General features: G+C 41.4%; 2 protein-coding genes across 3 annotated transcripts in view; one reads left to right on the forward strand and one right to left on the reverse strand.

Moving 5' to 3' along the window:
• LOC109032981 (irregular chiasm C-roughest protein) overlaps positions 1 to 24,967 on the forward strand; it is a 511,490-nt gene that overhangs the window by 446,574 nt on the left and 39,949 nt on the right. The window contains exon 1 of one of the 2 annotated variants that reach the window (XM_072302618.1): positions 19,954 to 19,987. The exons of the other annotated variant lie outside the window; for it this stretch is intronic. The gene's annotated coding sequence lies outside the window, so the exon portion shown is untranslated. Of the gene's footprint in view, positions 1 to 19,953; positions 19,988 to 24,967 lie in introns of those variants that run through there. 2 annotated transcript variants of the gene reach the window in all.
• LOC109032985 (uncharacterized) lies at positions 1,477 to 9,156 on the reverse strand. The gene is made up of 9 exons (XM_072302908.1): positions 8,830 to 9,156; positions 7,714 to 7,881; positions 7,224 to 7,366; positions 6,584 to 6,747; positions 6,346 to 6,425; positions 3,806 to 3,946; positions 3,056 to 3,223; positions 2,321 to 2,463; positions 1,477 to 1,644 (listed from the first exon to the last, which is right to left on the reverse strand). The coding sequence occupies exons 1-9, from the start codon at positions 8,963 to 8,965 to the stop codon at positions 1,477 to 1,479; spliced, it is 1,311 nt and encodes a 436-aa protein (XP_072159009.1). The 5' UTR covers positions 8,966 to 9,156.

Below are 24,967 nucleotides of genomic sequence, written 5' to 3' on the forward strand. Positions count from 1 at the left end.
TTTATTGAAATAGACGACCTGGAGTGTATCTTTTTTTAGGTCAATTAGGTATCTTAAACTCCGCGTGAATAAGAAAAGTTTATGATTCAAAATTTCCGCACGTTAAGTTTTATCTACGGCAAGCTAGACTTATGACTCAATCGGAACTTCTCCCTAACGATACACATCATTGAGCAGCGATGAAATAATAAATGTAAAAGTATTTGCAGCCACCTGCAAACGGAAGCCAACAAAATTTCGAGTTCAGAAGGTACCTTTGAAAAAATCCAGCCCTGTTGTACCACTTATTAAACCAATTTTCTGGCTCATCTGGCAACTGCTAGCTTAGAGGAAGCCCGGCTAGGAACCATGTTCCATCATCAAAGAATAACCCCCGCGAAAATTCGCTTTGATGCCGCGAATTCTCAATTCTGGCGCGAGGCGCTACCTTTCAACCTCTCCTGAGAGCACAACCCTCGGTCAAAGATTATCGCACGCAATACAGCACGTGCTCGGAGGTAAAGGAAACTTTTAAGCTTTCAATTTTCAGCCGGTGACAGGTTGCTGATTCTATTCAGCCTTAGTCTTACAGATCAAATTAAGACTCCATAATACGCACCGTACATCTTTATGTTGCGGATTGCATAAGTTGAGGGGGCCGTGTATTGCGGCTTGCTTAGTTTCGGATATCGGTGTATCGCGGGTTGCTGAACTGAGTACGCCTTCATTTATCGGTTTTGCAATTCATCTGAAGTCTCGGTATTAGATCACATATAACGATAATGAAACTAGAAGAGCGTATTTCGATATATTTGTCTCCAATTCCTCATTATTTTTCATGTTTGCCAAGGAAAACGGATCCGGATATTTGCTCAGATTTTTTAAATAATCACAGAAAAAACATGTTATATTTCACGATTTAATTGAAGATGATGTGTCCGCATGAAAACTAGGGTACCAAGTTTACAAACGTAGCATTTTGCAAATTTCATAGTTTCGTCATGTACAATAAAAAATTATACCACCAAAATGGTAATCAATGACAACATTTTAATAAGAAAACCAAAAGAACCAAGAAACTAAGTACTACAAATCAGAAAGAAGAGAGGCAAAATTATGACAAAATATATGGTTAACAATTTTTTTTCTTCTTACTTTTACCGATTATTCTTTCTGGCGATATCCATCCTCAAAGAGCATTAATATGAAAAGGTAGGTATAGGCTTTAATCAAAGGCTGGAGTCACATTTCACGCACGTGTTTGGCAGTATACAATTGTTGGAGTATGTTGATAATTTAATAGTTTGCTAATTTGAAGGTTTGATGGTCTAAAAACATATGACCAAGGAATTTGTTATAGAGAGTTCTGATTGTCTGTAAGTTTTTGCACCATTGAATGCGGTTCAACTTACAACCTGCCTAAATTCATAAAAAAATGTCAAGAAAATAAGATGTGCTAAAACTTAACAAATGTCAACATCGATATCACAAAACTGGTCAATAATCCGTCAACGGCCTCTTTGCAACCCAAGCTTTAATCTGAGGAATCGACAATACTTTATCCTTCAATGCTCTGACATTAGGGTAATCCTCAACAAGGTCAATTTTGGCAAAATAACTCATGGTACCAAGCAGTGCAACGACCCACAGATCCGCCCACGACAGCTGGAAAATGAAAGGAAAAATAAATTAACTAAATAACTAAAATTAACTAAATTAACTAATTAATTAAATAAATTAATCTACTGTTCGTCACCTTCCGGTCAATTTATCACAAGCGCTACGTGACGTTCCAAATTCTCGCCGCAATTTTATTTTTTTATAGAAACATTTTTCAACAAAGCTGTCCGAAAATTTCACGGAATTTTCTTTTTGCTGCCGCTAAAATTTAGTGAAATTTTCAAATAGATTCGATTAATAATTTTTCTGTAAAAAAAATAAAATTGCGGCGGAAATTTTGAGACACCGCACGGCGCTTGTGATACTTTGGCCGAAAGGTGTTGTATTAATCATGACCACGAAGTGGATGTGATAACTCTTTTGAAGTTATGACAAAGAGACTAAAGCATGAACTCAAGGAATATCTAGACCGTAAAACCTATATAAGCAAGTAAGGTCCGCAATACTTTTTAAATTGTAAAAACACGACAATGTCTCTGATAGTTAATTGAGAGATGATTGAAAGTTGACTGTTGGGCCACCGGCAAAAAATCGCCAAGGCGAGTCCAACGCCACATGAAAATTCGAAGCCTTCTTGTTGCCTTCATTTTAATATGAAGAAGAAAATTGAAACGCTCAGCATTGCATAAGAAATCGGATGAACTTCATTAAAAGTACTTACCTTTCCATTAACAAAAAATCCTTCGTTTTCCTCCACTTGCTTATCTAAGCGTCCCATGTAGAAAGGAATCGTTTCTTTTATCAAGATATCATACTTTTTCGCCTTAGATTCTTCATTAGGATCCGTGTGATAGCCTGATATTGCTGTAGAACAAAAACGCCGCATTCAATCATAAATAACGCTAAGGCTGCAAAATTTAATATCTCTTAGTATTAAAACCTATTACTATTGAACGCTTTATATCATAGGTGACCAAATTCGAGAAGTATGTATACGTTGTAAATCTTTATTCGTGTTCTTCTGGCTCATTAATGAATGCCCTCTTCTGCATAAGGAAACTCATGTCGCATATGTTATTTCTGAAGTGATCTAGAAATATCGGTTCCTCATTGTTCAACGTATTCTAATGAAGCTTAAATAGTGATTGGGCATTAGACTGTCTAGCTATAGATGATCTCCAGGAAATCTGACAGCAAGTTCTAGATTCCTGGTTCTGCGGTGGTGTCAAACATAGACGGATGTTTAGCACTAGCAGGAATCTAGTATTTGATACTAACTTTCTTGTAGATCATAAAAATACAGGTAGATAGTCTAATACCCACCATCATTCTTTTTCCCCAATTGTACTTAACACTGATAATACTCGACTTTGACATGGTTTCTTCCGAAGTGTGAGATCTTCGTAAACTCTATTCTGTGTATAAGCCACAATAAGGAGAAGAATGTCAAACATACCCATCCGCATATCATCAAATGTTCCAACGGTTGCGTCTATCAGCAGAGCCTCCCAATCATCTTTGCCGGCAATACCAGCTTTTTTGGCATAGTAACGACAGATTGCAGCAGTTTGATTCACAATCTTGCCGTCAATTTCCAAGATCGGTAGTTTTCCAAAGGGCGTGGCTGAAGAAAAAATGAAACGGAACAATGTGATTCGATCTATTGTGCAAGCAGCTGGAATTGCTACATCTACATATTATATCCCTCGATGCCATTGAAATGCAAGTTCCAAAACTGATTAGGATAGGTCCTTTATAAAATTATCACCAGATTCAACGGTCTATTGTTCCTATTTCCATCCAGTAGATGAAAAATTTCATGAAATAACTACTTCCATAGGTACTTTTTGGGGAAGGCTAGGTGATGAAGAAAATCGATGAGATAATTATTCACGTAGCATGGTACCACATTTTGCCTACCTTACAATCTGAAGGCATTTTCCTTGATCGCATGTTCTTTTCTGTTAAAGGTAAATACCAAATTACGTTGCAGGTAATAATATGCGAGTCCCGACACATCGCACGATTCGACATTTTAGTCAACAATTCTTCCAAATCGTTCAACAATTAGTCAAGCAATGTTATCGCACTCACATTTCAAAAGTAATTTCTCTTTTATCACTTTAATCACCAATATAACAAGGCTTGAATCTGTTTTCGGCTCTCTCCTTGTTAATTCTAGCTCGGAGACTATAATAACACTTACTTGGCTTTATTTTAGGCCAATCCTCGGTGGTTATTCTGTCATCTATGAACTTTTCATTGGCGTAAGAGAGGACGAAACGGATTGGCTCGCCAAGACCTCGGATAGGGAAGTATGTCAACTTCGGAGGAGCCATTGAGCCTCACTGCAAAAATTTAAAAAAAACAAAAATCAGTTTGCGGTCCGAGTGACATCCCCGAGTTTCATTGAAACTCAATGCAATATGTGATTCGAAGCAGGGCTCTCAGCGGTAACTTTTTCTAATATCACGCGAAAGAATTGCGTGTAAAACACAGAATGACCCTAGCCTTTGGTTGGTAATTCCAAGAGAAAATACCAGCTACAGGGTGTCTAGCATCAGGAAAAACTGGAAAATATCAGGAATTTTGGCCGATCAGGAAAAAATCGGGAAAATATCAGGAAAATCGGAAAATCGGACGTTTTATCAGGAATTTTTCTCCTCAGCGGAGAAGTCTTACTGCTTTTTGCCTACCGTGCCAGGTGTTTTTACGAGAAGAATCAGGAAAATATCAGGAATTTTCGAAATGAAAAAATCAGGAATTCTTTATAAAATATCAGGAAAAATCAGGAAAATATCAGGATTTTTCAAAATTGAAAAATAATAGACGCCCTGAGCTAGTTTTCTAGAAGAATTTTAATAAAAAAACGAGTGGTGAATACTAACGTCGCCATCGGAAGAATGCATTTTTCCAGTTTCTCCATTGTTTTCTGGGCTAAATTCACCGCAAGCTATACCAAAATCAACACAAAATTTGTGTTGGTTTGTGTTTCACTTCCTATATTAACCAAAAGTAAAAGGAGAACACAAATATTTTTATCAGTGTAACGCTCCCTCATGATCACTCCGACTACTATTGAAAAGGTGTCAGCAAAAGGGCGCAAATTATCAATATTCAACTTTCAAACGAACAAAACATTTTTTACATACCTCATGAGAAAAAAGTTCAACAAGAAGGAAGCTTCACCTGTCCCGATCTCAGCACCAAACCCGAATAACAAAACACGTCACTGAGCATGGCCAGTGCTGCTGTCCTAAGGAAAAACGCCGTATGAACATTCGAGAGTTGCCAAATTTCCCTTGATAAAACATGTATTTTTAACAGCATTCATGCATATTCTTCTTCACAATTTCCAGATATTTTAGATTAAAGTGCGTACAAAATCGTCGGAAAATTTTGGAAAATAATTTTCGCAATTTTCCCAGTAAATTCGGTTTTTATCGGAGGAAACTTGGCAACGTCTGGAGACTCATACGGCGTTCTTCCTTAGCACAGGCAGAGTGATAAGTGTCTTGCTCTTGTATAGTCACGATAAGATAGTGGAATCATATAGAAAGGGCGCTCAACCCACACCGTATGGAAACTCTAGTCGGATACTTTCACCTCTGAGGCGAATTCAATTCGAACACTTTGAGAAGCCATGGATTTTTAAGTCTCGTCGATTGAAAGAAGTGAAAGCCGTATCAAGAGCACCCCAAGATTAACAAAAATCGTCGCTCATCTAACGTAAGGACGTATCTTGATATCCACTTGAGCCCTATCCTCCGTATAACTCTATGCTTGCCAGGGCTCATGTGAAACAGCAGATACGCCCTCTGGTCACAGGAGCCACGAAATTAGAGGAATGGAGCGGAGGTGGCTTTTGCTCGACGAGTTCCATTAAGCTATTTCTATAAACTCTCAGCGCGAGTTAAAACAAAAACCACAATCTTTTGATAATGCACTTGAAATTTGAATGGCACTTAAAATATAATATTAGGTTACTTCACGTCAGCATTTTCATTTTAGGTATACTTTCTCTCCGTTTTCGCGAGGGAGTGCTTTTAACTGCAGATGGAGTTATTCAAAAAAATATATTTTTGAATCAGAGTCTGCTGCTTACCAGAGACGGATCCAACAATTTGGCAACACCGAATTCCTCCACTTAAACCTATGCCAAATAATCGATTCATGTCGGAGCACCTGGCCCTTCCAAGAATCGATACATTTCCATAGGTTTAAATGGAAGAAATCCCGTGTTGCCAACTTGCTGGATCCGCCAATGCTGCTTACGTAGAGTTTCCAATATCAATGACCGTGGTATAGTCGCATCAGAATCTTCAAAAATCTGGAAGCAGTAATTTTTTTACTGACACAGATTCGTCAACCCTTTTTCTAAATTTTTCGGAGCCCTTATTTTCTTCGTCTTTTGTTTGAAAAGTTTACCTAGGTTGCTCGCATTGGTCTTTTAACTTCACTTTTCCAGAATAGCCTCATTGTTTTAAAATAATCATATAATTGTGAAGTTCTATGTTTGTTTTTCCTCTCGTGATTTTAAGGATAATTTTATTTTCGGTCTGGTAAAAAGTAAAACGTAGACAATAATAGTTAAAAAGAGAGAGAAAAAGAACTTTATTGCATGAACAACAACATTGAAAATTAACAGAACACAAAACAATTTGTCACAGTCAGGTGATTACGAACTCTTAAGAATTACATGAACGAAAAGTTTAGAAAATTTGCGCTCATAATGCGCTTACATACGCCGTTCCGCTAACATTAGATTTTGGGAGCACACGTAATTGACTGTGTTTACATAATTGTCAGAAATGGAACTATAGAACCTGAGTTGCACATAAAACGTCATCGGTAAAATTACTACGAAACTGAAGCTTTAGGTGTAATGAAGATTTAATAAATACTGTCAAAAGAAGGAGAACAACTCCTGAAACCTGGCAATGGAAAGTACAAAATACATGTATTATTCAAATAATTTGATCACCAGTCGGTTACCGGCCTTTTGGCAACCCAAGCTTTAATCGAAGGAATAGCCAATACTTTTTCCTTCAGGGCTATGATAAGAGGATACTTTTCTTCCAGGGTACGCTCGGTGTATTTATTCACTAGATCCAGTAGAGAAACGACCCACAAGTCCGCCCATGTCAGCTAAAAATAAAATATAATGCAATTTTAGTCGATTAAACAGTAAATTTCCAAAATGTTCAGCTTTTAACCCCCGTCAAATCTACTTGACTGAAAACTTCTCTGAGACTGATTTGAACCTACCTGGAAAAAATATACATTTTTCTTCTATATCTCCCTTTTTTTGTAACATTCTCCGCCATAAACCTTGGATAGAAGAGAGAGAGGGGAGAAGTTTCGATATTTTTTGCTCTTCTTTTGTTTCATAAGGTTCGAAAAACAAAGGCCATGAATGAGCGTATCAACGGGGAATGCTTTCAAGACAGAGTAAGTAGCAAACAAAATTTGTAGCTCACAGCTATGCAGATGAGACACAGCTTTCTTCTTTTTCGGCCGTGTTATACGCTGTTTTAGCGTACTTGGCATCTAAAGACTTCGTTTTTAAAAGATAAATCCCAAGATTTGGCCAAACTTAACCGATTATAATTAACAGCACTTACCTTTCCGTTCACTAAATAGCCGCCGTTTTCTTTTATTTGCTTCTCCAATCGCTCCATATAGAATGGAATAGTTTCTTTGATCAATAAATCCAACTTTTTCTTCTTTGATTCTTCGTTTTGATCGTAAAAATAGGTTGAAATAGCTGAAAAAATTAAATAATGTGTAAATCGAAGAACAAAACAAAGATGCCATAATTTTTGTGAATACAAATTAATTATTTTTGTAAATTGTTTCAACTATAATTTTGTCAAAGCAGTTTTTATGGGAAGAAGTTATACGGCAAAGATTTTGTTTTAAAAACATGGCTAAACTGAGCCTGCGTTACTGAGCAGGGCGGGTAAAAATGTGCTTTTTTAACGTTACTCATCCTATGATGAACGTTTCCTTATAACCAAAAGAAAGGTACAAAGCTCTTTCGGTATAGTAGAATGTGAGTTAAAATCAAGATAAGTGAGATTTTGTACTGAAAGAAGAAATCAATAAACTTACCTTGTCGCATATCATCAAAGGTTCCCACTGTGGCGTCGATCAGCAAGTCTTCCCAGTCATCTTTACCAACGAGACCACATTTTTTGGCATAGTAACGACAAATTGCAGATGCTTGAGTGACCTTTTTTCCGTCGACTTCCAAAACGGGCAGCTTCCCAAATGGTGTGGCTGGGGTGAATAACAGGAAGAACAACAAATAAGTAAAACAGACATATAGATATTATTTCGTACCACGATTTTAAACTAAAATTTGAATTTATGAAAAAATATAAAAACTACGCGGAGGCTAGAACTCATACTCATCCCACATCATCTCCCTTCTCGAAAATTTCTTGATTTATGTGCCTCTGTATTATATGATTGTTTGCATTTTATTGAAAAGTTTCAATGTAAATACGTGCTCGAAGCTTTTAATTTTTCAGTCCTCTTAAAAATAGTTGTTAACTTTTCAGTGCTCTCAAAAATCAACAAAGATTTTTTTTTTTTAAGTAGCTCGCAAAATTACTGCAAATACAATATGGCTCGTACCTATTCACTTGATATAAATTTGCAAAAGATATGTATCATGTATCAAGAAAACAAAGTAGCGTTAGCAGATATCTATCCACAGTCATAAGTGATTGTGAATCCTCACTCAGTTTCAGTTATTACGACAGTTTTTGAAACATCCCCTGAAGCAAGTATGTGAGGGTTACAGGAATTTAAGGGATCGGAGCCGTTTTGGCTGGCTCTGAAAGAAAATTAAAGTGACCAAATTCCATTTTGAATCAAATATAATTCCTTCAATCGTTTTTGCGCTTCTATAAGTTTAATTGGAAACAATATAACGCCAAAAACCGATTGCTTCTATCATGCTTACAGTGGCGTGGCGTGAATTGCGATGTATCGATTGTTATGCCATTTAAACCTATGATTATGAATGGTGTTCGCTGCGAACACCCTGTTTAGCGATCCATTTCCATAGTTTTAAATGGCATAACAATCGATACATCGCAATTCACGCCATGCCACTGCTTGCGTATATTCAATCACTTTCGGTAGGGTCCGCATCTTATGGCCAGCGTATTTTGCTAATAGCGTATAGGTTGTTCGGTAAGCGAATTAGACAAAACTTACTTGGTTTTACTTTGGGCCAATCCTCGACGAAGTTGACTCTGTCGTCGATGAATTCTACGTTGGCGTAGGACAGGATGAAACGGACCGGCTCGCCAAGACCTTTTATGGAGAAGTACGTCAGCTTGGGAGGAGCCATCGTGATTTTTCACTGCAATAAGTTGAAAAGGAAAAATTCACCGCCAAAATCACAATACTGTTAATCAAAGAGCGTTTTTTAGCAGCAATAATACTGCCGACAATTCCCGAAAATTCGCACTGTTTAGAAAAAAACACGAAAGCAGTTGCCAGTTGCGCGCGTCGTAAAGGAATACAACATGAATTAAGACTGCATACCTTTAAGGAAGACTTTTAAGACAGGGTTCAGTTGAAGGAAGATAAAGGAAGATCCACCTGGCTCTATCTGAGCTCCGAGCGGGAACAACAAACAATTAACCATATGATGTCATGACGAGTGATAGTTATGCTTTTTCAGTCACGATAAGATAGTGGAATCGTACACCCACGTGTGCTCATATCCTATTATTAAACGGCTAGGTAATTGTTGAAAATACCTTGATGTTGATGAGCTGATTGAACAATGTGGCGAGAGTTTGGAAACTCTTAATTCGATTCACAGATCATACTATACAAATAGAATTTGCACAACTGAAGCTCTCGAACTTGTTTTTGAATCTTGTCGATCTTTACAAATGGAATTGAAAGTATCTACGTGCAACCTTGCCGTGCCGGAAAAACGCTGTATGAGGCTTTGGATGTTGCCAGATTTCTTTCGATAAAACGTCTTAATGGGAGACTCGTGAATATTTTTCTATTGATTTTTCACAGAGTTTTACGAGCAATTCGATCATTAAGTACCCATTCGATAATGTCAAAGAAGAAACATCATATCTTCCCTCTCAGATAGAGATATTTTATCGAGCGAAACTTGGCAACGCTCAGATGTTCTCAAGGCGTTTTTCCGTAACAAGGCAGAATTGATGTTCGTTTGATTGATGAGTAAACGTTAATTATTCTTACAGTCTTTCTGGATTTTTCCGTTGAATTTTTCCCTCTCCTCAACGGTTGATTGATTAAAGTTACGAAATGTATGTGGATGTAAGATTTGTTCCTGCTCGGCATGTTCGCTTTGTAGGTTAGAATCTCAGTAAGCTGGACAAGTCACAGTGCATCGTTGCCAATCTGTGCATGATACCACGCAAAGTCTCTCGCGCGACAAAATGTAAAATAGACAAATTAAACACTAGAGTCGGCAGCTTTATAAATTGCTTTTATATTGACCTTCAGCCCGAGCGTCAAGCAACGTCTCAGAGGTCTCACAGGATGGCAATTATGAGACTGACGATCTACTGAAGCTGAGGCTGTGTGTGCAATTAGTCCTGTTGAGAGTGATGTGTGAATAGATGTAGATGTACGAGAAGATGTGATTTAGAAATGGAATTGAGTTCTAAGAGTGAATTTTTGGGTCCTATAAGAAGAATTCATTTCATTTATTAATTTATTTTAAAATCATTTATCCTCAAAGCTGTTGCCTTCCGCCCAAATTCAAGAAACCATATCTGTGGAAAGCATTGTGGTGAAAGCTTAAGGAACTAATTCTCACAAAATGATCCATAAACGTTACTTATATTTGAGGGGAAAGAACTTTGCATTCTCTCAAATTTTGGAGAGCTGTAACACTGAGTGTCAAAAAGCCTTATCTTGGCGCAAATTGACTCCTTAAAAAATCTTTACTCTTATTCTCGAATCATCCTGTACAATGAAAAGATTATAAGTATTGTTTTAAATACGTGCGCGCATTTGTATCAGCATTAGTTCAAACAAAGAACTGATGTTCAGAAAAGGGAAAGTTCTCTAAGACAAGCTCCATCAGAGCAATGGTGTCATTTTTTGTTTCGTAAAGTCGTGTGAATTTTCTCCCCAGTTTTCAAAGCAGTCTTTTCGCGATTTCAAGAAATCGCATACACTTAAAAAGAAAAATAGGCAAGTAGTTGATTTTACAAGGCCTACCTTACAAAAATGAACACTTACATCTCAAAATCAGAATGAACTCGCCAAAAATTCACTAGAAGCAGACCCGGAGAGCAAAAAAAAACCAGAACCGCGCCTCTGAGCGTGAACTGTTCATGATAGCGCTCCTCCCATAGGCAGATCAATTTGACCATGAGACGGCCTGTCTGATTGGTAGAGCTCCCGCTCCCCCCCCCCCCCCCCAACAGTTCGCGCCAGAAGGAGCAGGCCCGCCATTTTTTAAATTCACGGGCCATGCAACATTACTCTGCTGCAGAGATGAGAGATGAGACTTTTCCTTAACTCTTTTGCGAAATAAAATATTAGCGATAAAAATCAGTTTGCCTCATCGGCGCAAAAGGTAACGCTGGAATTTAATTAAGATGAACAAGAAACAAGCGAGGCGCCCGTAGTTAGTACCGCATTCGCATGCGACATACACTAAGGGAATTCATTATAACGCTTGGATGCAACTATTCGAGCCCCGCGGATGTCCGTATTGCATACATACGTAATTGAAGGCGTTTTGATTTTCCAGGCACCTACCGTTTCACCCGTGGCACGGCGGCGCTACGGCTTTCGCGGCTTCTGGCTGCACTGCGAGAATTTGTTTCTATACTTCTAAAATGTCACACCTTAAAACTAAGTCTCCTACTTCTCGGGTGGATTTTGAATTAGTTTCATCATCCACCTCTAACTGTTGTAATTACCTGGAGACACAATTCCCATCACAGTTAATTTAGAGCCGTGGAAGCTTTGTTTTCATATGCATGCAAGCGGTAGGATTAGCATTCAGCTTTGACTCGAGCACAGGTTGACCAAACCACCTTAAGGCTTTGAAAACAGCCGTTCGTTTCCGTGCCGAAACGCCGAGCATCGAGGCTAACGGCTGCGGATAACCAAATCCATCGAACCTCGGTATCCAATTTGGGATGGCTATTGTTGAAAATCGCCAATTAAAACTTACAATTATGCCACGATGTATGTAACGATTAATAAAGTGTCCGCATTATTCCACCTATCTATTTGCAACGTTCGCAAAGTCACAACTTTTGATCGGAAGTTTCCAGCAACGGTTCGGACAGAGCAATTTTCGTGGGGATCCTCACTTTAATTGCCGCTCTTTTAGGCATTCAGAAAAAAAAAAATCGTGAAGGTAATTTTTCATCAGTTTTAACTGTTGCCAACTTGCTGGATCGCCACTGCCGGGATGCCCTGTATTCCCAGTTCCGAGCAGGAAAACAACGGCAGCGGGGTTTTAAGGCTTCTGCCCGGCTCGTGAAAAATGAATGCTGTTGACCCAACGGAAACGGGGAGAAGTAAGACCCACGAATACGAGAGAAACATAAGCGGGGAGGTTTCTTTATCCGCTGAAAAAAACGACGGCATTAAGACCGGCTTGTAAAATTAAATGTTTTGTTTGAAATTGCGCCCGGAGGAGAGCATTACATGCGGAATAAGATGTTACGACAGGAACAACCGGGATGAGGGGCGGGGGGAGGGGGGGGGGGGTTCCGCTCCGAACCCTGGTCTCTTACGCGGTGTACCCTCGGGGCCACGCTCAAAAGTTGAAAAACTTGAGGTTCTGACGTAAACCTCTCGGTAAGCTGACTGGGACACCGCAGTCGCGTCGGGAAGTAAGATTTGCCCTTGTCTCGCCACGACGCTCTTCACGATGACGTCACAATACTGCCGTGCTGAGGAAAAACGCCGTATGAGCCTTTAGGCGTTGCCAAATTTCCTTTAGTAAATCACGAATTTTCGGGAAAATTTGTAAATATTTTTCCTCGTATTTTTCAGATAATTTTGCTCGCAATTTCACCTAAAGTTCCTGAAAATGTCAAGGAAAAATGTTCACAGCTTTCTTCAAAAATAAACATTTTATCGAAGGAAATTGGCGACTCTTGAATGTTCATGCGGCGTTGTCCTTCAGCACGGCAGACGGGCAGAATACGTCGTTTCTCTGACGAATGAACGTAGCTCCATTCCAAAGCTGGAAAATTGACGCGAACAATTCAATTTTTTACCTGAGTATACCTATGCAATTTCTGTTCAAATTTTTTCTGATTTTTGCAGAGGTCAGAGGAAAAATCATTGAAATTTTTGATTAGAAATTCCTGAGAATCTCCGGGTTAAAATGCAATTTGTGAGGGGAAATTCGACAACCATCATATGTAGTTAAGTTCTTTCGTGAGGGGAACGACGAATAAGGATTCCCCGCTTTACTTGAGCGATAACAATGAAATAATCTCTCTCAATGCAACCGGTGCGAATAAATCGACATATACCGCTTTTCCGTGACTTGACACAAATACAGCTTCCGAAGGATCGTTTCTTTTGCAGGTTTCAGCGACAAAAGCTACGAATATTGGCAGATTGTGGCGCTCAAACCCATGGGTTCGATCTCTCGATTTCCTGGAGTAGACAGCTCTCGACCGTTGAGTCTTCACAGGGAGAAGAGTTAGTTCGTACATTACCAATTTTTCATCTAAGCATAGAGTCAAATACAAAAAGTCAGGATCAGTACGAATGACATTAGTTGTATTTTTGCCATCTAACCTATGTTTATTGTAACACTAATATCTGATTCAAGAGTTTATTTTTGCCCCTCTGTTGTATGAATTATTTTCCTCGTAAAGTTTTGAGGAGACGATATGTTGCGTAGTGCTTTAATTTATACGTTATTTGGACGCCCATCACTGAGAATTCCCAGCTATCGGTAATAATCAAAAATAGTTGGAATTTCTCCCTTTAATTCTCTCTGCACACAGCTTTGGAAACAGCTGGTGTTGATCAGGGGACTCAAAAGTGCGCAAATTTGCAGATTTGGAAGTTGGGAGTGAATTTCACACATTCCCGACGTGCTTATCGTGGTTTTAGGACCATTGTTCGTAAGAGATAACTTTTCTTTCCGCTTCAGCCGAAGTGTGCGAGAGACCCATTTGCCCGGTCCCGGTGGAGGGCGGCGCCGCGCCGCACAGTGAATCGTGCCAACAGACAAGGTTAGACATGAATTTTCCGGCTAAAATTTCGAATTTCGATGTTTATATCGTCACAAATTCAATTTCAAGGGGTGTCTCTGAGAGGAAATTTCACGAAAACCCCAATAGAACCACTCTTGAAGTTTTTGGTCGTATATTGTCGAAAATGTAAGCTTTCAAAGTTTCCAGATTTTTTCCGACTTAGACTCCTATTGACTCGGATATGAGTTTTTCGGCTAAAATTCCAAATTTTAATGTTCACACAGTCACAAATTCAATTTCAACGGGTGTTACTATTAGAAATTTTACGGAAAATCCAGTGGAACCACCCTAAGACTTTCATGTTTCACATTTTCGAAAATATAAGCTTTGAAAGATTCCAGATTGTGTCCAAGTTTTCCTATCGACTCGGCCCTGTGCGCGGCTGCGGCTGCGGGGATCAAACTCGAACAGCGCGAACAGCGGTCCAATGAGAGTCGTGAAAAGCGCGGGGCTGCGGCGGGGCTGAGCCCATAAACAGGGCGATAATCGGGCCGAACAAAACGGAGGCTCCAACTCGGGTAATTGGGATCGGAGCCGGACAACAATGCCCCCGCCCCCGAAAGGCGAAAGACGGAGCCCCGCATTAAGCCCCGAATTAGGAATCTATTACCGACTGTCATTTACGTCAAACTTCATCCGGGCGGAAGTAATTTCATTGCGCCGCGGAACACTTGTTAGCGCCCCCGCCGCCCCCCCACCCTCCCGTTCACGGGTTTAATTTCGCCGCGGAATCCTATGTCGAAGGGCGACAAACCAAGATTAGGGTGGGACCCTTCGACATACGCTCTCGGATAAGGCTCGGGTCATACGCTGAGAGAAATTTCAACACGAAAGTTCGGGTGATACGGGAAGTGAAACACAGCATGACCCTAGCTTCCGGTCGGCAATTTCAAGAGAAGGTGCCAGCTAGTTTTCTTGACGAAATTTAATTCAAAACGAGGGATGAGAAATTTTGTAATGCAAAAATTTGAGGAAGGAGATGGTTTGAGAAAGGTGCGTGACTAAGGGGGAGTGTGTTCAGCTCAGGCAGCTTGCATTGGATTATTAAACTGAGGTCACGCTGAGGGATCTATGATAAAAAGTCGCATCTATCGCAAAATGGTATGGACCTAGCACTATCTTACCACCGTGTTTAATATTTTTACGACCGTTAACTAAAGCGTCGAAAATAATGGTTGTGAGAGCCAGGAGATTCTTGCCGTAAATGAACCATCTGATTAATTGAAAACTTGAATCGCCTTCAATTTTTAGAGTATGCGATCCGTGAATGTACATGCCCTTACACGAATATACATACGTGGGCCGTACTTACCTCCGATTGGAGACTCTTTCTTTAATGATTGTGGAAATTTTGGGGCTGAGAGTGTGACTAATTTCGGTTCCAAAAAATTAATCGCGATCCTGTATAATTCTACTTGTCGTGAGAAATGATATCGGAAATGTTTGCGAGTCCGAGAATACAGACCTTCTCCAGAAAAACGTTTTTATAAGAGCCTTTATAACGAAGTTCAAGTGAATGATTTGGCAACGTCGATTGAAAGTTGTGAAAATCTCTCTCAGTGAGTCGCTAAGCAGTGGGCTGCAGCAAGGGGAGTGCACGGAGCCTTTGAAGCTAGTAGCATTGATAGCAAGTGAAAAATTAGGAGTCAAACGAACTTGGCGGAAAGTTTCAGTGGAGATTGATTGAAAGGGAGAGCCGGGCCCCCGTCACATCACTCATTTCATCCTCCCCAATCGAGTGTGAAAATGCTCTGCTCCCCCGATTCCTATCCCGATAAGTCGATAATATCTTCTAGGCGCCACGCCTGAGTGCGCGGCCGGTTGCCTAAGTCCTGGGCGCTTCTAACGCAGATACCGTAGAATATTTCACCCGAAAAATGTTCTCGTCTCGGCTCGGAAATCACACAGCTTCTATACTACGAAAAACACAGGCGGAGCCAAGGGGGTGTAAGGGGCGTAGGCCCCCTCGTTCCCCGACAAAGGAGGAAGGAAAAGGGAACAAAGAAAGGAAGAAGGAACGGAGGATAAAGAAGAAGGAATGACGGATTTGGTAGTTATTCATAATGAAATTGTCTCAAACTGCATATTACGAAGTAGATGCTTTAACATTTTGATAATTTTGTGAGGGGAGCCCCCGGACCCCCCTTACCACCCCCTCCCCGTTTGAAGTATTTGGTTTTGCCTATGTTGATAATACGTTTTCCAGCCGCAGCGTTTAAAACATTTCCTCGCATACTTCATGCTTTAGAATGAAGACAAATCGGCACCATATGTCTCTAAAATAGTAAAGAAGAATTAGCGACAATTTCAATTTCTTAAGCAACAATTTTCAAGAAACTGCCTGAGAATAAGTCGAGAAATAATGGGGGATAGTGGAGCTCCGAGAAAGAATTTTATATTAGTTTCCATAAAATAAAGAAGCACTGACATGAGCGTATCAAACCAAAGAATCGACAGCCTTCTGAGACCATTGCATTTTTTCTCAATAGAATCCTGTGTATTGTTTAGTATTTTCAATTTTTCAACATTCAACCATCATACATGGAAAAATTAGACCCATTTATGCACCCAAAAAAAGAAAAAAAAGAAATTTTTTTTTTTAAAAAAAATGTCACAAAATTTGTTGGTTGAAAAACCTCCAGTCTCGCGACGATGGACGAGGCACTGAAAAACCTGCTTCACGAGCGAGAGCTCTCGACCCCACTCAACTTTTCCACCTGGACGGTTCCGGGTTCCAGTTCACCCTCAGTTTTCTATAGATTTCCTCGTCCTTTAAAATCTAGTGCTTCCTTTATACCTGCAAAGCGCCTATATCGCTACTTAAATCTATCTGCGCCAGACATGCGAAATCGGAGAAACGTTATTAGCAGTGCCCCGGGGACCCATGCCTCACTTTTTATCAGCAACACTCGATCGGAACAGTTTTAGCGCGCACTGCCCCATCCCCCCCCCCCCCCCTCCGATTCAAATAAAAAGTATCATCGGTGGGTAAACAGAACTTGTACTCCAGCGTTGACTCCCTGGCCGTTCCCAATTATTATTTGGACTGTACTTTGCAGCTTAGGAGCTACTATTTCCAGCTCATCTATAAAAGCACCTATCCTGCATGTTGAAACTAATGGCACTTACGTTGTTACTAAAATAAGCCAGAAATGCAGTTCTAATTGCCATATGTAGTCCATTGGAGTATTATTCCTCTTTGTTATGAGCCTCAATATAAAGAAGATAAGATCACTTGCTCTGTCTCTTGACGAGCAAAAATCGCCTTCAAAAACTAGAGATACAACCATCCAACACCCTTCTCAGAATTACTTGCCTGTCCAGTCTCATGCCTACATGTATGATGATGGTGATAATGATGATGACAACAACAAAGAAGCTATTAGGCGTTTCTTCTAGCCTGTGTCTCTTTATGCCAAGATAATCTGAAATTTCTGAAATTCTTGAATCTTTGCTGGTAATTGAGTTTCTTGAAATTCCCTGAATACCCGGAATAAAAACGGAGTTTTCTCAGCAGGTACAAATTACTCACTGTGCAAATAGAAGAAAGTCAGTGCGCCCTAGGAAAATGAAAGCGCGTAAAGTCTCTTACCTCCTTACTTGGCTAAAAATTTCCTCCGGGAAAGTAAGGAAAATATTTTCCTAACAGTCAAGAAAACATGGAATTGCCCCGGAATTTTCCGAAAAAATGTAGGAACCCAGTTCTGTACACCGTCTAAGCTTCCTTTGAGCATCATGAACAGCCTCCTACAACGGTTGAGAGGTATGGCGTAAGAACTATAAACTCTTGAGCCCCAGAGCGCTCACTGTCCTAGGTCTTAGAGAGCTCCTGAGCATTTTCACCCTTCAATTTATATTCACTTGTCGAGGTGGGGGCCGCAAAATCGGGACTCAAAATGACACGTGATAAATCGGGCCGATCAAAGGCAATTGGAGCGCAATGGAGCAGATAAGGATAAGGAGAACGCGGTTGGAGGGGGGGGGCACGCGTCTCGGATGGGTGAAAAGGCCTAGCTGAGGTGAGCAAAGCGCGCCTGGGGGTGGGAAATTTTATAATTTGTGGGAAGTGTTTTAAACTGTCCCTTTGGAAACCCGCGAGGAGGGAAGTTAGGGGAAGCGCGGTGGGAAGGAGGTTTTGGGGTTAAAGCCGCCCGGATGAAAAACACTCGAGACTGGAGCATGATGTACGAACGAATTGAACATCAAACGGAGGGGAGGGGCGCGGAGGGTCGGAAAATTTATGAGTCACCCCGATGATATCTTACAACTCTTTATTACCTGGCTCCCCTAATTCCCGGCGCTGGGAGGGGCGCGGAGGCGGGCGGGGGGAGGGGACTCCCAAGGAAAGCGCGAACGCTCTCCAGAAAACAAAATACCCGCTTGTCTCAACATCTTCCCCGGCCAACGAATTAAAAGTTTAACCGAACATTTCACCCCCTCGCAACCCCCTCCGCCCCGGCATTTTCTACAAGGTGTAATTTCAGTTCAGCGGCGAACTGTTTCATCACCTCATCTCACTGCGAACAAGTTTATTTTCTCGCTTTCCCCGCCCCCGCACCTCCCCGCCCGCACCTGCAGACGCAGTTTCCTCCCCCCGCCGCCCCCCCTCGCGGGTGCTCCATCACACTTTGTACCGGGATCTTCTCTCCACCCTCCCTCCTTCGGTAAACATCCGAGCAATGTTCCTCGCTTTTGTTTTCCCGGGGTTTTTTTCCACGGGGTTTTTTTTTTTATTATTCGCGAGTCCTAAGCCCCAATTTTTATCCGGCTCCGAAATTAGTGCCCCGGCCCGGAAAATAAGTGCGCATGAAATTGCGGGAATTGGGACGATAAAATATGACCAATTCCCGGCGTTGGCACCCCTTTGCCTCCGCCTCGCCCCCTCCACTTCATCATGGAGCCAAGTGATTGAGCAAAAGGGGATCCGTTTCCAGAGTGTGGAGAAAAACACTAGCTTCACACTCGGTTGTCGGCTTTCCACGCTTTTCCGGCTCGGGGTGGGGTTTCCTCCCAGGTGCGTGGCAACCGCGTCGCTAGTTTCTCACCTTTTTCACGCAATTTTCCGTGTAAATGGAACACAATCTGTCCGATCGTCCCAATAAAGCGCGCGCAATTTTATCTCTCTATCCTATCAACTATTACAGACGGATCTCGGAATTTTCCTCTTATAAGTTGCTTTTTCCAATTTTCCGTCGCGCGTCGAACGACACCGTGCCCTGTAATATACCACGGCGGCTCAGCCTCTCGAAAGCGGATATTGTAGGATATGTTGACTTGTTTCGACCCTCGCCTTAGCCGAGGAAAATTGGATGCCAACTTAACACCCTCCGTTAGGCCACGCAGAACCTCCGGTGGAATATTTTTTGAGAGTGGAAGGAATAAATATTTTGCATTGCCTGTGAATTGAACGGTCGTCCATCAAATTACGTTCAAATGCCTTTCTTTTATATTGCATGGATTTTGTCTTTGACTGGTGAGCTTTGTAACGAAAAGTGGTCACGATGAGTTCTATTTAAGTCTGATTCACAATCGAGATAGGCTTGTGGAAGGATGATGAAAAGTTTGACCCCGAGTTCAACGACTTCGAGTTGCACAACATAATGAAGGATCATCATTTATTAGATTAGTTTTGTTTTTGTTTTTTCTTCTTCTTATTTTTATCTATATAGTGAGGGATTGTTTATTTTCGAAACAAATGGATAACCGCAACACATACCTTATCTTCTCGAGCCGATACGATTCTTATAGATTGATTCAGCCCCTTTTTTACTGTCAGCTTAGAGTGGACGGGATAGTATATGGGCTTGATCTTCACTATCATTGCTTCATAGGTTTTGCTTAGTACCTAAATACCATAATTGTTTTCGAATTTTAAATATTTTTATTAAATAATGTATACCTCTCCATTAACAGAAATGAGATTGATTGAAAGCGCAACAGTGTATCCTGATAATATAGGGAGATGATTATGAAATCCTCGGTTTGAAACTTTTTATGATCATGTATGAATATCAAATTTCCATACACCCTGGTATGGTCAGAAAACTCGACATTTACATCATTATTCTTTCTTTATGTTTCAGGTAGGCCATGACCAACGCAGTTAACCTCTAACCGTCTACACTAGCGTGAGTTCTGTGACTTGCATCTACAGTTAATTAGCATTTTTCAGACAAAATACAACCCAAAATCTTTGTCTATAAGAGACCCACGAAATTTTTGCAGAAGTCTTTGATTCGGACGAAATTTTACGTAATTCCGAGTTTTGGTTCAAACAACTCACCTTTTTTTCCCGTGACGGCGATTTTGATCCGAAACTTCGCTGAATCTTGCCCGCGATCGAAAGGAAAATCAGTTAAATCTGTTACAAAGTTCCAATAGTTTCCTAGTTGAGGAAGCAAAGTTTCCCGATGAATGCACAATTTAAACATTTCACAACCTTGAAATAAAGTTACGTTCTATCGTCTGTGAAACTACGAATTAATTCGGAAACGGCGACGATATCGTCGGGCGTCCGTTGACGGATGCGACTATTTCCGCGGCGGCACGGGAGCACGACGCGTCGGGCGAGAAAAAACGTCGTATCAGAATCAGGGCGCTGCCGAATTCTCTCTGATTAATATGAATTATTTGAAAATTTGCGCCTACACTGGAAAAAAAACTCATTGGATCTAGAGTCCAAACTCGTAAAAACATCGACAAGAAAAAATACTCTTGATTCAATCAGATTTATGCTTAAATCAAGAACCGAGCCTCTTAATTTGAGCGGATTTCCTTTCGATTTAAGCTTAAATCTAATTGAATCAAGAGTCATTTTTCTTGTCAATGTTTTCAAGAGTCTGGAGTTCTGGACTCTTAATCCAATGTGTTTTTTTCCAGTGTAGCACTTTTCAGCAGAATCATGTTTGCTTTAAAATTAAGAGTATCTGAAAATTTCAAGGAAAAAGCAATAACAGGCCGGCTTTTTGACCACCCCAGCCCCCTCCCCTCCCCCCCGTTCCAAGGCATCCTTACACAACCTCTCTTCTTCTGTTGGCAATCGCAATGTGACTTTGCTCCTTTCCGCTTAACACGGTCCATTAGAGGGGAAAAATTGGAAAATTTTCCAGAAAAGTCTTATTTTATCCGAGGACTTTTACTACGTAACTCTCACTGGAAAAAAACGCATTGAATCTAGAGTCCAGACTCTTAAAAACATCGACAAGAAAAATTAATCTTGATTCAATCGGATTTTTGCTTAAATCAAGAACGAAGCCTCTTAATTTGAGCAGATTTCCTTTTGATTTAAGCTTAAATCTGATTGAATCATGAGTATTTTTTCTTGTCAATGTTTCAAGAGTCTGGACTCTAGCTCCAATGTGATTTTTTTTCTCCAGTGTGGCTTTTTGACCACCCCAGCCCCCTCCCCTCCCCCCTCCCGTTCCAAGGCATCCTTAGACAACCTCCCTTCTTCTGTTGGCAATCGCTAACGTGACTTTGTTCCTTTCTGCTTAACTCGGTCCATTTGAGGGGAAAAATTGGAAAATTTTCCAGAAAATTTTTATTTTATTCGAGGACTTTCACTACGTAACCCTCCCGGAAAATAGAGAATTTGCGGGTGGAAATGTGGCAGATTCCGAGGTCTCATACGGCGTTCTTGCTGAGGGTGGTAGGATGGTGTTTGCGCGAAGATCTCGAGGAGTTCCGGCTCGAGTTGCATATTTGATTTGGCCGGGATCCAGGCCCGGGTCCGGGCGCGGGGGCCCAGGATGAATCATCCGAAATCCATCGACGTTCTCTGGGGGGGCTCCAACCGCCGCCGTCCCATTTAGTCCCGCCGTCCTGTCGCCACGGCCATTGTGCCGAGCCCCGCTCCGCGGGCCCTGTCGCTGTCGGAAGTCGCTTCAGACAACCGAGAAATATGAAATTATGGACGCGCTTTCGAAGTATCTCGAGGAGCCTCATAAATCCCCGACGAGGGGGTCACGGCCGGGAGGCGTTCTAGACAATCGGAAAACTAATAATGAATCCCTTCGAATCTCTAAGATTCTGACATGGAAAAGGGGATTGACATCATATTTCCTGTGTCATATGACCATACACCTGTCCTGTATGCTGCTGTGATAAGAGGCCGTACAATTGCACGCATACTTAGGAGGAGGAGGGGGGCCAAGCTCAGCGTAATGGAACAAATCCGAGCCGGGGGTAACAAAAAAACTTTGAAAAAACGAGCAAAAAATTGAAATTTCCGCCCTCCCCGAATGAGCATTTTCGATTTTTTGGAAATTGGAGAGGGGGTTAGGCCAGCGTTACGTAATTCAAAGGGGGGGGGGGGTGTAGGGCTGCGTTACTGGTGCGTTACAAGGTGAGAGGGGGGGGGGGCAAAAATCGAAAAAAGCGCGTTACGTGATACTTGAACGGCCGTCAAGCTATAGTGTTCATCTGTATTGTTTCGAAAATCATGAGGTATCAATTGGACCACATTTTGCAATAAAGAACCACTATTTTTGGCTCTATTTAGAAAGAACATAAATGTCATTTGTTTACCTACGCAGAAAGGTGATTTTATGGATGGGCCAGAGATAACGGTTTCTTATTGCAAAATGCAATCCACTTTTGACTTTGTGTGTGCACAGTCAGAATGAATAGACCACAAATCTTGGTGAAAATCTTTTAAAAGTTGGAAAATCGTGTTGAGGTTTATTTTGCAAAGGCCAAAAAAAAAGAAAAAAGTATATTAAAATAATTCCAATAAGCAGATAAAGGAGACGGAAACTAATGAGATTTTTGACCCGCGAACTTGTCACGTCTAAGTAAGCGGCTGACCTAGTGTTCAGGGACGTAATTACGCGGGTCAGAAACACAGAGGGAACTCGCTATGACGTGGACTCGATTAATCGACGATAAAATGTTCTCCTCGGAGGGAGGAGGCGGGGAAGAGAGAAGCGCTTAAGGGCCTCTCTCCGAGTGGATGCCAATGACACCGCCCTGAGGGACCCCGCGCGCCGCGCCGCGCCGGTTGAGGGACGGCCGGATCAAGGTGGAAGTTAGTTTTTCCCCCTTTTTTATCAAATTTAAACGTTTCGCCCGGTAAATTCTGAGCCGGTCGGTCGCTGGGGAGGATTAAAAAAGCGGGCCGACAGGTCTGGAGGGTGAAGTTATTTAAAACGGTGATCAAGACTTAAGAAACTGCGCGAAGGATTAGGAAAGTTGCCGGGCTCCACTCGGTACCTGCGTTGCCAAGTTTTCGTGAAATTCCCTCCTCTAATACACCTAGGAAGTTTGCGAGTATTTTTACACCGAATACACCAACACACCTGCCTAATATAGAATACTTTTATAGACAGAGTATGGCCATTCGTATCTTTTAACTACAGGAAAACTGTGCCGCTTTTTGATTGGTCAACGAGTTTTTAGGCTTCATGATGCTCATACGGCCGTAAATGAACTAACAAGATGGCGACCCACCGTAACATTGATAAGAAGCTAAAATTTGACAAAAATTTCAATTATACGGCAGTAACAATTTAAACTAGCATATCTAAGAATAACACATGAAAACTTTGTTAAATCGCCTTTCGCCTTTATCACTGGAGGATGTAAGATGTGCATAACCTCAAATGAACCAATACGGTAAATATTATCATAGAAAAACGAGTGATGAAAAAATAGACCTCCTAATCAACGCAAAATACAAAGTCTCGAATAGATAACTGTTACTGCACGAAGGATACGCTCTGGCCTATATCGAAATCTGAAGGCGAAATAATCGTGAAAAAAACCAACCTCCTCACCTGTATAGCGTCAGTTCAATTCCCTATATATTTTTCAGGTAGAAACCGTCACTTTCCTTTCGTGAATTTTTCCCTCTCTGAATTTTCGGTCAGTAATCGCCTCGGCGCATTTGGCAACGTAAATAATAAAAATTCATTCAACAGCATTGTCAGGTTTCAAACAAATCATGTTTTTAAAATAAAGAAAATCCGTCCAAAAGATTTTCAATTTTATGACTTCGAACGGGTCGATTTTGACAGACGCTAACTGGGAAATGCGGCAACAGGCCGGCCATAGACGCTTCGACTGCTCTTCTTCGATCAAATCGGTCCCCAGGGTCTTCAGAGACCTTTAAGAGATACCAAAGGTAAGGTTGTGCACATTAATTATGTGCCTTTTCGCCCAGCCTGGAGCAGCTTCAAAACGGTATAAAAGATCCTTGAATTGTGTGGAGTTTTTGTGATGACGAATGTGACGATGATTTCGCGCAAGGTGTAATAAGGTGATATGAATATCGTGTCTCTCCTAAAAAGAAAAGCTTCAGCCATTAGCTAGTAATTCTTGCGAAATGCCTATTCTTGGGTCATGATTCGTGCCACATCCGAAAAACTTCGGTTCTCACATCTGAAGCACTTCAAATGTAAGAACTGAAGTTTCAGATGTGTGATCCGAACCTCGACAGCTAGACCTGAAGTGTTCAGATGCTCAATCCGAAAACTTTAGAGATCCATATAACCTAAACTTCGGGTTCCACGCACGAGATTTTTTTCTCCGTGCACTGTGCGTCGTGGCCAAGAAATTGCCCTCTTTAAAGGCAGATTTGCTGCGAATCGGACTGTGTCGCACCAAGTCTCGAGCTGGCGCAGGCGTTTGTCGTACGACTCGACTGAACTTCTTGAGATAGTTCGTCCGGGGGCGGGGGGCGAAGACCCGGGGGAGGGGGGGGGTCCCGCCAGCGAAAAAAATTTACAGCATCGCAACCGAGTTGCAGTCGCGCCCCGCTCCGGCCCCTTTGGCACCTCCCCCCTCTCCGCCCCCCTCTCGACTGGTGTCGTCTGCAGCCGAGATAAGAGGTCGGCCGTCTAACGTATAAAGCCACGCCCATACCGTCTGCCCGGAGCTTTCGGTTACTCAGACTGATGTGACAGGACCGTAAGGGGCTAAGGAAATCTTCACTCGGACAGGGTCTTTTTGAGTTTCTGATGGAATCGTTTGGTTTTAAGGTGATTCGTCAAGCTCAAGTGACGTGGTCGAACTGGTATGCGATGTGTCGCATCTTTTAGGTCAAAACTCTCGGCAGATTTTGAATTTTCAGCAAAAAAAAAAAAAAAAAAAAAAAAAAAAAAAAAAAAAAA

The sequence above is a fragment of the Bemisia tabaci genome, chromosome 7 (assembly GCF_918797505.1).
Source record: "Bemisia tabaci chromosome 7, PGI_BMITA_v3".
Lineage (NCBI taxonomy): Eukaryota > Metazoa > Arthropoda > Insecta > Hemiptera > Aleyrodidae > Bemisia > Bemisia tabaci.